The sequence below is a fragment of the Molothrus ater genome, chromosome 4 (genome assembly GCF_012460135.2).
Source record: "Molothrus ater isolate BHLD 08-10-18 breed brown headed cowbird chromosome 4, BPBGC_Mater_1.1, whole genome shotgun sequence".
NCBI classification, from domain to species: Eukaryota; Metazoa; Chordata; class Aves; order Passeriformes; family Icteridae; genus Molothrus; species Molothrus ater.
This window is the reverse complement of record NC_050481.2, coordinates 41,677,218-41,690,350: the sequence shown is the minus strand read 5'-3', so window position 1 is coordinate 41,690,350 and position 13,133 is coordinate 41,677,218. Positions and strand designations below refer to the sequence as shown.

General features: G+C 36.1%; 1 protein-coding gene across 1 annotated transcript in view; it reads left to right on the top strand.

Annotated features, from left to right (window-relative positions):
• FAT1 (FAT atypical cadherin 1) overlaps positions 1–13,133 on the top strand; it is a 100,958-nt gene that overhangs the window by 73,902 nt on the left and 13,923 nt on the right. Inside the window, exons 12-19 of the mRNA XM_036381828.2 lie at positions 514–710; positions 2,051–2,204; positions 3,591–3,824; positions 5,070–5,459; positions 6,659–6,873; positions 7,278–7,415; positions 7,699–7,842; positions 10,217–10,414. Of these exons, the coding sequence (XP_036237721.1) occupies positions 514–710; positions 2,051–2,204; positions 3,591–3,824; positions 5,070–5,459; positions 6,659–6,873; positions 7,278–7,415; positions 7,699–7,842; positions 10,217–10,414 (1,670 nt within the window). The remainder of the gene's footprint in view (positions 1–513; positions 711–2,050; positions 2,205–3,590; positions 3,825–5,069; positions 5,460–6,658; positions 6,874–7,277; positions 7,416–7,698; positions 7,843–10,216; positions 10,415–13,133) is intronic.

Below are 13,133 nucleotides of genomic sequence, written 5' to 3'. Positions count from 1 at the left end.
TCCTCATAAAGCCACAGAAAATGCCTGCTTGCTCCTTCCTTCCTTTCCTTCCTTTCCTTCCTTTCCTTCCTTTCCTTCCTTTCCTTCCTTTCCTTCCTTCCTTCCTTTCCTTCCTTTCCTTCCTTTCCTTCCTTTCCTTCCTTTCCTTCCTTTCCTTCCTTTCCTTCCTTTCCTTCCTTTCCTTCCTTTCCTTCCTTTCCTTCCTTTCCTTCCTTTCCTTCCTTTCCTTCCTTCCTTTCCTTCCTTTCCTTCCTTTCCTTCCTTTCCTTCCTTCCTTCCTTTCCTTCCTTTCCTTCCTTCCTTCCTTTCCTTCCTTTCCTTCCTTTCCTTCCTTCCTTCCTTTCCTTCCTTCCTTCCTTCCCTTCCTTCCTTCCTTTCCTTCCTTTCCTTCCTCCCTTCCTCCCTCCCTCCCTCCCTTCTTTCTTCTTTCTTTCTTTTCTTTCTTTCTTCCTTTTCTTTCTTTTCTTTCACCTTAATTTTGATAGAGTAATAGTATTTCTTTTTATATTTCAGGAGGTGATCCTTTGGGACAGTTTGCTATTGAAAATTTACAGAATGAATGGAAGGTCTATGTCAAAAAGCCTCTGGACAGGGAAGAAAAGGATAATTATCTTCTAAATATTACAGCTACTGATGGAACCTTTGCAGCTAAAGCTGTGGTGGAGGTTAAAGTCCTTGATGCTAATGATAATAGCCCTGTTTGTGAAAAGGTAGGCAGAGTCTTGTATCTTCCATTACCAGCTGCTTTCATACATAAAATTTACATTTTCTCTGAAATTGCTTCTCAGGAGACTGACAAAGAGCTGTTCCTTTTAAACCAATAACACTACTAAGATAGATTGCTGTTAAATAAAACATACTTCACATACAGATTTTTTAAAAATCCAAAGACAATTAATTGACACTCAGTGGGTATTTGAGAGATATAAGAAGAATTGTAGAACATTTCTCCTATGTTAATTTTTTTTCCAAAAAGAATTATTTTAAGCTGTAGCCATCATCGTTTATATGCTCTGTTTTATGAAAGAAGCAAAGTTTTAAAGAAGGCTGAATCCCATTTCTTAGTTGAAATATGTGAGTATTTCCTGTGATAAAGGAGTTCAAAATAGTGGAACATTACGCTGCAATTGCAGTCAACAACACCAAAAATCTGTAAGCCATAAATGTTTTCTTGTTACAAAACTGTCTACCGTACCAGATTTTTATAGTCTGCAAAAATGGACATGAAAAATAAGGAATGGAAAAAACTCAGGAAGATAGCCCCTGCAAAATGTGTTACTGCCTCTCTTGTATTTTTCATAGTTGAACATAGATTTCATATTACTGGGTTGAAATCTTCCCTTGTACTAGGAAGGGCAAGTAAGTATACAGTGATATAGGATTCTTTTTCTTAGTTGATGTTTATGTTGGTTACTTCTGTGTAAATGGTTGCAGTTATACACAGACTGGCAAGTCAGTATTTTTAGCTTTTTTTCCTTTTATTTTCCCCTTTGTTGATATTGTTGTTACAAGGCTTAGTGCTTCTAATGTAATGCACATTCCTGACGTGGTTGGGCTGTAAGAGTGCTTAGTGCCAATAAATTCTGAATCCTTTTTCATATTTTTAATTTAATCTAGACGCTTTCGTGTCATTAAAAGGGCAGCTATCAATTTCTTGTAGACTGGGACAGACCTAGAAGATGATCCACCAAAAGAGAGAAAAATGAAATTAGCAAAAATTTGTAACTCCTGTTTTGGGAACACATTTCATTATTAGTTTGTTTATTTCATTATTAGTTACAAGTGTCCCAAGTTCTGAGCAATACACTAATGTTCAAAAATCCCCATAGCTGCAGTATTAAGTACCTTTCTGAATAATCGAATAAATGTGAAATAATTAATTAGAAAATCATAAGTTCTTTTAATTTTAAGTTATTTCACCCTCTGGTTCACATGATATGTTACCAGACATTCAACAGAATATTATTCCCTCTGTAATTCCTTCTTCCCCTTTCCAAGTTTTGCGTACTTGATATGTTTAGTTTTTCAATGTAACTTTGAAATCTTGCAGACTTTATATGCTGATTCAGTTCCTGAAGATGCCCTTCCTGGTAAGCTGATAATGCAGGTGTCTGCTACAGATGCAGATATTCGTTCCAATGCAGAAATTACTTACACACTGCATGGCACAGGAGCAGAAAAATTCAGACTTGCTCCAGACACAGGTAATAATACTTTATACATTATACAAGACTCCAATCACCTCATTTTATAAAATGCTTTGCTATTGCATTAAGACATAAATGTCAGTTGTTAAAACTTTCCACTAAGGGTTAGTTTACTGTACATTGGTTTATGTGAGTTTCTACTACACAAATACTAATAATATATTGAATAAACTCAGGCAAAAGGCAAGTATTTTAATTTATGAGGAACTAAATCGTAAACAGGGTAATTGCCCTGAAGCCAGAAACTTCCATGCTGAAGTGACTGGAATAAAAGTAGGCCATAAATTTTGCTCTTTTTATACTCACTGTAGTAGCAGCAATAATGGTTTGTAACTGTGAAATATCTTCATTCAGATTCTCTTCGCCATCTTTTGTTTTGGAAAATTAAATATGAGGTTAGATGGAGCAACAAATTTCCTTTCTATAGCAAACACCAGAAGTGTCCCCAGCTTTATTGGAATGAGATTAACTCAAAAGTATAAATGAGATCAACTTTTAACTTGCTTCACTTTGGTCTTCGTGGCATTTGTGTGTTTTGTATTACACTATTGCCAAAATCCTATACTGTGCAGGCTGCAGTAGACAAGCAGTAGGAAGGTAAACAGTGTAGAAAAAATAGAATAAGATGAATACAAAAATGTAATGCAAGTAGAAGAGATTAGAAAACTTCAGTGACAAAATAAATGAGAACCCTTACTTCATGGGTTTGGGGGGTATTTTTGGCTTTGAATGTCACCTGTGTGATGTGACGTGTAGGGCTAGAATACTCAAAAAAAGTGTTTCATAATATTTTTTACCTATTTATAAGCTTACAATGACTACACATAGTAGTGGCCTCTCATGTTTTCTGTCACTTTAGAAAGTATGTGTTAGAGGTCTGCAGGTTTGTCTGTAGTAGCAGTTAAGACCTCATTGTGAATAGCTGCATTTATTCATGAAATGTTAGAGGAGGAATTACCAATACCTATGGAAGGAATACAACTAAATAGCTCAGAAAAAACAGACATGGATTTAACCTTGCATTTTTTTAACACCAGAGTTCTAAAATTCACTTTGCACAAACACACATGGATTTTTGCATTTATACACATTCTCTCTCTGCACTATCAGAGAGTTTAACTTTAGCTATTTTCTGTTTCAAGAGCATTAGGAGAAAATAAAATGTTTTAGTTCTTAATCTTTTCAAACTGGAAAGGCAGGTCACTTACATGTTTTGCCCAAAGTGGAGTTCATTAGTACAGTACATCTGTTGATTTAGCCAGTGATGAAATTATTGTAAACAAGAAAATTGTTGTTTAGCTATTCTGATTTTAAGGGAAAACATGTGTAGGGGTACTTAAGCCTTGCAATTTGCATCAACTTAATGTGTTATGCTGTTTGTAGGTGAACTGAAAACATTAATGGCACTTGATCGTGAGCAGCAAGCAGCCTATCATCTTCTAGTGAAAGCCACAGATGGAGGAGGAAGATTCTGCCAAGCTAACGTTATCCTAACTCTGGAAGATGTGAATGATAATGCCCCAGAATTTACAACTGACAGTTACTCCATTACAGTATTTGAGAACACAGAGCCTGGAACCCTTTTAACAAGAGTGCAGGCAACAGATGCAGATGCGGGTATGCATTCTTTGACTGATACTTTTGTCATGTTCTCAGACTTACATTATTATTTCTTTAGTTTTATCCTGAGAGGTGTCAAGTGTTTCAGTAGAGCTGACAGATGTTCAATACCATTCAGGATTAGACTCCTGAAAGATATATTTTGGTCTACTAAATCATTTAACACCTGACTTTCATGTGTGAGTAGCTTGGAAGACATCCCTATGGTGTCTTTGCAAAAAAGAGGAGAGGGGGGAGAGACAAAATGTAGGTCATTTTAACTGCCATCAGGTATTAATGCTATGATCAATTAGGTTCATCCTTTTACTCCTGATGAAGTAATAGGACTATCAAGCCATGTCTGTTCATGTAAATGGGCATTCATGGATTTTTGTGCTTCTCAGGCCAGCCATCGATGACCATACCATCAAGAGAACACTGGTCAACTGTAGCTTTATGTATATGCTGTCTCTTTTACTTCATTTTTACTGTCTCTTTGCCTTCATTGTTCAGTTACAAATATTAAGTGAACATGAACTAAAAATGACGTCAGAAAGAGTTTGCTCATAGGCTTTGTTGTAAGGAACAAAACAGCATTTAAGGGTGTGATTTCCACATCTTATCAGTTTCTTAATCAAATAGTATTAATGAATAGTTGTCTCAGTTTTTTAAAACAGCTGACCTGCTTTGTGCTATGATAAAGCTCATTTGAAAGGCAGCAGACAGTTCTTTTCATACTTCACCAGTGTTTGAGGCTCAGGTGGACCTAAAATACTTGCCCCTGAATTCTGTAAGGTTTTTGTTTGTTTTATAAAGAAATGGTGCTAGAAATTATGCTCCTGTTAATTTTGGGGCATGATTCTTAAATAAATGTACTGGTTTGGAGTCTAGTTAATTGATGCAACCTAACTCTCCCATATCCTCCTCTGTTATTATAAGCTTGGTAAGCAGATTCTGTTGTTCTAAAGTTATAATTACATTTATATTAACAATTGTTTCGTATCAACTTGTACTGTGACTGAAGCAGAACCATGGCTCATGTTTTCTGTATGACAGAAAATCAGTGCAGTGAAGTGTTAGCTTAATGCTTTTTTTGGAAGTAATTCTGCCCCTCACAAGAGACTTTGCCTCTTTCTGAAATGCACTTTTAACATGAATGATAATATTTAGCATTCATGTCTTATTTTCATAGCTATCCGATGGATTATTCTGTTGTGTATTTTAATGGCTGCTTCATACTTGAAATTTTCTTTCAAAATGCAGGGTTGAACCGTAAAATCCATTATGCACTGGTGAACTCTGCAGAGGGGCAGTTCTCTATTGATGAATTCTCTGGAATCATTCGTTTGGAGAAGCCTTTGGATCGGGAATTACAAGCTGTGTACACGTTAACTGTGAAGGCCACAGATGAAGGCTTACCTAGAAGACTGTCTTCAACAAGTAGTCTTATAGTTTCTGTTTTGGATATTAATGATAATCCACCCGTATTTGAGCATAGGGAGTATAGTGCAAGTGTGTCAGAGGACATTCTGGTTGGAACTGAAGTTCTCCAGATCTATGCTGCAAGCAGAGACATTGAAGCCAACGCTGAAATCACATACTCAATAGTCAGTGGGAACGAACATGGAAAATTCAGCATCGATTCAACAACAGGTAACAGGTTGCAACTGTGAATATTACTTGTGGCCAAGCGAGCACCGTGCCATACTGACTTCCTCCATAGTTGAGCCAGGTTATGTACAAACTGTGTGCTTCATCCCAGCTGAGAAGCTGCTGCTGCTGTCTTTTCACCCATTTTACTAGCAAGCTTAATAGAGGAGTGCAGTAAAATGTAGAATAGAAACTTTATTTGTTGCTTCTATTTATTGGATTATTACTTGGATTAGGTTCATTTATAAGGGTTTCCTAACTGGAAATTCCCTACTCTGGGGGCAGGCAGGTGGAAAGACATAGATCTGTAATGAGAAACATAATAGTCTTTCCACAAAAGGTGTGTAATCAGAAGGAATGGCCAGGCTTGGCAAAAGAAGGATTAGAAATAAAATTAGTTGGGAAGACTAGTCATTGGTCCACAAAGGCAGTAATCCTAGAGAAGTTTGATATGGCATTAAAGAGAGCTTGGAACTGAAATATTATGTTCAACCATATGTCCAGCATGACAGTGGAGATTTTAGGCTTGTATGATAGTCAGATTTAGTCTCAGGGACTATTTAGGTTATGTTGAGAATTTTTCCCTATTATTGACAATTATTTGTTAAAAATCAATAAACACCTCAATTTTAGTTTTGTTTACTTACATAGTTCTTTTTCTAGAGCTAATTTCTTGCAAAGTTGCTTGGGTTTGGTTTTTTTTTTTATTTTTGGTTTTGTTTTTAATAAGATTTCTACCCAAAAGTTAATTCAAATTGACTTTTAGTAGTTAGTTAAATAGTTTAGTAGTTAATTGTACTAGTAGTGTAGTGGAAATTACAATTCTGCTTTTTCCAGTGGACATGCAGGTACTAAGGTATGGAAGATAAACTTCATATATTTGAAAGGAATAAAAATGTTCCAGAAAAACTCATCCAGGAAATCAATTTGTATGCTAGGGACTGCACTATCTTAACTAGTCAGTTAAAAACTCACATTACAAAAGGTAAGCCTGGTTGTTTTAAACTGTGAATCTTTTGTGATAATGGCAGGAACTTTACTTACATGTGTAAACATTATCATTTCATGGGGTAGCTCTAGCTTTACAGTGAAAAATCAGGCCCTGAAGAAGCTGAGTATTTGTCAGGTCCAAATAAATATTTGCAACACGTAATAGTACAGCAGTAGCAGAGTTTGAGGCTTTTTTTTTTCTTCTTCCCTAGGAGCCATTTTTATCATTGAGAGTTTGGATTATGAAAGTTCTCATGAGTACTACTTGACAGTGGAAGCCACAGATGGAGGCACACCTTCATTAAGTGATGTTGTAACAGTGAATATTAATGTCACGGATATCAATGACAATTCTCCAGTGTTTAGCCAAGACACTTACACTGCAGTAATCAGTGAAGATGCTATGCTTGAACAATCAGTTATTACAGTATGTATTGGTTTCTCACTTTGAAATACTCTGTCATGATGAACATGCTTTCATTCTTGAAGGAATAAGTATTGATTTGAAGGTTAAACATCAACAAATAGATGTTTGCCACTGAATGAATGGAAAATTTACTTTGAAAAAGTTTCAGAAGTAGGGACTTGAGATGCTGTGGGAAAGTAGATAATATTTTGTGATATGTTTATGTTCTCCTCGTGAGACCATGACTTAACTTTCAGAAGAAATTCAGGAAATTAAGTGATGTTGGTATAATGTACTGAGATGGCATTTCTCTTGTGAACTATGAAATCTGTTAGACCAAAAGGGCTCATCTTCAGGGTGAGTTTATCTGAGAGATGCTAGAGTCTCTTTCAACCTGTTTTAACTGAGACTCTAATGTCCCTTAGGTTATGGCAGATGATGCTGATGGACCTTCCAACAACCGCATTCACTACACAATCATAGATGGCAATCAAGGAAATCCTTTTACAATTGACCCTACCAGGGGTGAAATAAAAGTGACTAAGCTTCTAGACAGAGAAAAGGTGCGTTTTTTGTGGTTTTAAGGCAGCTGGGATTAATTTACCTATACATAATTGATGATCACCATTTTCTTACTCTAAGTTACTGTTTCATGTTCCAAAATTAATATTGCTATAGTAAAGTGCAAGCATCTGTTTTTATCTGTACTTTTGGGAGGAGGAGGAAGGATTAAATATATGAAGGAAAGCTTTACTGGGGGTTATACTGAAATAATTCTTCCATAAAACAAAATCTGAGTTTGTTACTTTATTCCTCTTCAGTAAATGTTTTTTATTAATATTTTAGATTTCAGGATATACCTTGACAGTTCAAGCTTCAGATAATGGAAGTCCACCTAAACTTAACACAACTACAGTAAACATTGATGTTTCTGATGTAAATGATAATCCTCCAGTGTTCTCAAAAGGAAACTATAGTGTTATCATCCAGGTAAATACAACTAGTAAAGTAGGTAAATCAGTATTATTGGACTGCAAATTTGTGACTGAATTTTTCTGTATTTTTAATTATTTAAGGTCACCAGTGAGACTGCTTATCAAATAAGTAGTGAGGGTTTTAAAATTCCTGTTTGCACATTATGTAGAAACTTACATTGCAAGTTGTAAGAATCACAGAATGGGTGAGGTTGGAAGGGACCACAGTGAGTCATGTGGTCCAACCTCCCTGCTAAAGCAGGCTCATCCTAGAGCACATGATTGAGTCCAGTCCTGGACACAGGATTGAGTCCAGAATGTTCTTGAATATTTACAGTGAGGGAGACTGCATAACCTCTCTGGGTTCCTTTTCTGATTCCTTGTGTGTGTACATGTCTATATATTATAAATTCCTTTTATGGATAGAACAATCTTAGAATCATACAGGGATGTTAAAATACATTATAATTTTCCTATTTCTTTTTAGTCTTAAGAGTTACTGCTTAGAAAAAGATCCTTTAGGTCCTTGTTACTATGAAGCTAGTGCTCTGCACCATGGCATCAGGTTAAGCCCTAATTCCCACTGGCCTCCTCTGGGATCAGCAGCAGTTAGAACAAGAGTGGAATTTCATATGGCTGCATACCAATCCTTTGACTAATTTTACACTGTAGGATGGTAGCCGTAGGCCACATTGTCAAGTGTCTGGCATGTACTTGCCTGATTCAAAAAACTGCTAAAGCAAAGACAGCAGAGTCAGCATCTATGCTTCTTGTCTTCCTGAATCCAAGAGGAAATAAATGGAAGTCAACAAAGGAATTGCACTAAGACCTTTGTAGACTAGTAATGTAAATGAGCTCAGTCCCTTGTTTCCTTCTGCTGTTTCCTGGCCTGGTGCAGTAGATCTGTGAGGATCACACAATGTTGCCTGATGCACTGTGCCATCCTAACATACCACTTGTGTTTGAGACAAATGTGCATCATTTGTAAAGGCAGCTTTCCAAAACAGGACAAAGTGAATATATACAATATGCACCCAGTATGCAAATAAGATGTCCTGAATCTTGTTTTTAAAAAACCCAACCATCCAAAAAAAAAAAACCCCAAAAACCAAACCAAAACAAACAAAACAACCCACAAAAATAAGAAACCAAAAAACCCCACCAAATAAAAAACCAAATCCAAACCAACAGATTCCAGATTCATGTTTGTGTGCTGCCAAATGAATCTTCTTTTCCCCTATTATAGTCTTTCTTGAAATAAATGTTATTTAATATCTCACTTAAACTTCAGACTGTGTAGCCAATGTATGTACTATTTCCCTTATTCAATTACAGAGGATGATCTCTTGTTTTATAGTTCATTCATATGGGTCTGCCCTAGTTGAAGGTAGCAGAAAAAAAGCTGGAGGAGTTGCCCAAGAATGCTGATGTACATTTCCTCTTGTATTTGAGATGGATATATTTGGACACAGTAGAAAATGTGCTTAGCTTTTAGGAAAGTCAAATTACTTTGGATGTCCAGCTGTAAATATTTGTATTTTAAAGCAATGGTCTTTGTTTTGCTGAAAGGGAAAAAGCTTCAGCTTTTTGCAGTATCTGATAGCTAAATTGACTTACTCTCTCAGAAATATTGTTATCAGGAGTTTTTAGATTTGTGAAAGGGATAGCATTTTGTTATTGTTGTACTTCAAAATAAAGTTTCTACTTTTCTTGCTTTTCTAATAAGTATGTATATAGAGAAATCTGGCTGATACAGTAGAGCTCAAGTATTCTGGGAGAGGAGTTACAAGTGTCAGATAAGGTTATTATGTGTGTGTGTAACATATGTGATAAGCCAGCGTATGTGAAGTGTCTGTGAAACCTCAGACATCCACATGATGCAAACTTGAAGGGATTTTATGATGCAAATTTTAAAACCTGGATTTCATATTTTAACTGGATAGTGCCTGTAGCAGCCACAGCTGTAGGCAGAACTCTCTTAATTAGGGGCACAAGGGGTCAGATGGAGGCGTATTTTTCTAGTCCTCCCAACAAAGGCATTAGATTATTCTTAACAGGTGTTTTCTCTAAATTTCAAATCTTTGATGACTTGGTAATTAGGCTACAGTAATACTAATTCAGACCAGAAGTGGAAAATGTAAAGTGTCAAGGCTGAGCTACCTTTAAAAATAGAATACCAAGTTAAAAAAACTGCCTTTCTCCTATTACTGTTTTTGAGTCTTAATCTCAGAGGGTAGTAGTTTCCCTGAAGCAGTATTGTCATTCTGATTTCTCTTGTACTGATTAACTGGTTTGACAGTAATTTTTTGGGGTTTCTGTTGCAAGGAAGAGATCAGCATCAGACCATATCCTCAATTATAACAAAACCAATGTGTATTATGTATCTATAGGAAAATAAACCTATTGGATTCAGTGTGCTGCAGCTAGTGGTGACAGACAGGGATTCTTCTCACAATGGCCCTCCTTTTCTCTTCACCATCCTGACTGGAAATGAAGAGAGAACTTTTCAGATTACCCAGCAGGGAGTTCTGACCACAAGCGCCGCACTGAATCGCAAAGTGAGAGATCACTATTTGCTTCATGTCAAGGTAAGATGTTTCTGTCATGTTCCTCTTACTGTTTTGCATTGTAAGTATTTCATTAACTTTTCCCACTCATGTTCACTTCATCACTTGTCTTTCTATTAGTAGTCCTGACATGCCAAGTAGTCATTTGAGGCGTGTTCCATGGGGACATGTGTCTTCATAGACAAAATCTGTTGGTTTAAATGCTAATCTACACAGATGCAATGGGAAGATCAGTTAAACTCACAGTTAGAAGTAAGGTGAAGTGAAATGTTAACTGGGTGAGTGGTCTTAATAAGTCCTTTGCCTTCTGGTTGGAATGTTGAAAAACCAGCAGGGGATAGGTCCCTTGAGCCATTTTCTATTGCCTGCAGAATTCCTCTTGCTGCTATCATTTTGACCCTTGAAGCTGTGTGCTGGACTAAACTCACATGATGAAAGCAGGGATATTGCACAACATAGCAGTAATGGAAAATTTTCCTGTAGTGCCACATTCTTTTTTCAATGGCAATTGAAAACAGCTTTTTTTGAGTTTGGACCTTTTTTCATAGTATTTTCAAAAGATGTTTTTTCATAGCATTGAAACTTGCAGTGCAGTAGTTTGAGATCTCAGGATCCTGCAGTGGAAGCCAGAGTATAAAACTCAAAAAATGATCCTGAAGTGCTGTAATATTCACTATATGTGCCATTGTTGTGCAAAAAGACCAGACCATGTCCAAGGTTACATTTAACTAGCTAAGTTCTCTCAAATACTTTTTGTAACCTAGCGTGAGAAAAGTTCAAACCAATTGTTTTAGTCTTACCTAGTCCTTTTAAATTCAGTTATAAATTTAGCAGCTAGGAACAGAGGACTAAAGATTAATAGGCTAAAAGTAGATGCCCTTAATTCTTAAACTTCATTTCCAGATTCAGGTTTTAAGAAAAATTCCTACCTTCATTTTCACATGAGGAATTTATTTTAATCTCCACATTATTCTTATGCATACTATTGCAGATAATTTATGAATAAACATTCAGTTGCAGTATTTTCAAGTAATACTGTTTATAACAGTGTATGCTGAATTCTGTCCACATTGGGATAGTTGTGACATATTTACACAAAGTCTATTTTCTTTGGGGAAAGAAGAAAAAATTCACACAGATATTGTAATTTGCTGTTTGAGTCACTGAAATGTTAGTATCCAGGAGCCATCAATATAAGGACAGATACAGTTTCATTTAAGTGTAGTTTAGTTTAGGGTTTAAGAATTGAGTAGAAAATGGGGGCAGGTATACTATTCCTCTGTTAGCCATTTTTTCCTCAATAGTGATATGCCAATTCCCCCAAAGTCACCTTTTTGTTTATGGGTGTTTTTCCTGTATGTGGTATCAGTGTAGTGCAAGAGTCATATGTTTTCCTTTAGATCTTCTCTAACAGTAACTAATCTCTATTTATTATGCTTTTTAAATGTATTCTTATAAATGCACGTACAGGCAGTTATATTTGTTCTGTATAGACTGTTACGCTGACAGTGTCGCATTTCATGATTTAACTGCAGCTTTGGCCCTTCCTGACGTGCCTAGCTTTTTTTAAGTGTGAGATGCCTGTCTAGCATCTTCCTCTGGGTGGAATCTTGCAATTCTTTTATTTCTAAGCCACTTTCTGGTGTCTAGTCTGCTTGTAAACAGCCTGTCAGTACTTCAGCTATCTTGTCTTCAGCACAGTAGCTGAAAAGTGCTTTTTTATTAGGAAATGAATATGGGCTATTTCAATGGCATCCAGTAGCTAAACAAGTGTCTTAAAACAAATGTACTCATTTAGTGCAAAGACTTCTCACAGACTGTAAATCATTAAAGCAGACTTTGCTAATGTGCCTCTTTTTGTCAGTATTTTGGACCTGTCTAATCAGTTGATTTCCAAGCTTCTCAACTGGATTCTTGAAATATATTGCTGTCTTTTAATTGCCATTTGTCATTTTACACTTTGCTAGTTTTTTTCAATAGACATACTGCTATTATTTGCTATTATCTTACAACCCATGGGTATGAAGGCATCCAAGACTAAAACTAGCATTTCCCTATCACAAGACTCTAGTTCTAGTGATACACACAAAATTATAGACATGGCTATTGAGGAAAAATATTCTTCCTCTCTTCCTTTAAAATAATACTTTTTAAAGTCTGTAGGAAGGCATTTTCTCAAGTTTACATTATGTTTAATTTCTGCATTTTGATCTTGCAAATCACAAGTTAATGGCTGTGTATGAACTCTTGATACCCATTTTCAGTTTTTAGCTGACCTTTACTGGTGTGCTTTTCAGTATTGACAGCTTTCGCCTTAATTTCTTTTTGAATGGATTGCAGAAGTAGTGATGTTTTAAATTTACAGGCATACTTTCATTTGAAAAAACTCATAACTAAAAAAACTCCACTAAAACTACACAAACTTTCCCCATATGCACTCTACGCCCCCACTACCTCCAAAAGACTTTACTTTTGTCATTTTAATAGAAATAAGGATTTTTTTCCCCCAGTGGTCACCTTATATGGGCATGCCAGTTGTATTTGCTTGTGCTCTCTCCAAAGGAAATAGATTATCCATTAACAAATGTCTCATAGCATTAGTGTGCGAAATCTTCAGCTATGAGTCATGCAGTCCTTTGTGCCACACTCTGAAGTCTTCAGTTTAAAACCACAGCACATTTTTAAATATCTGCACTATTGAAAAACCATTTCTCCTGGGGCTCTTCTTTCCTACTTGCTG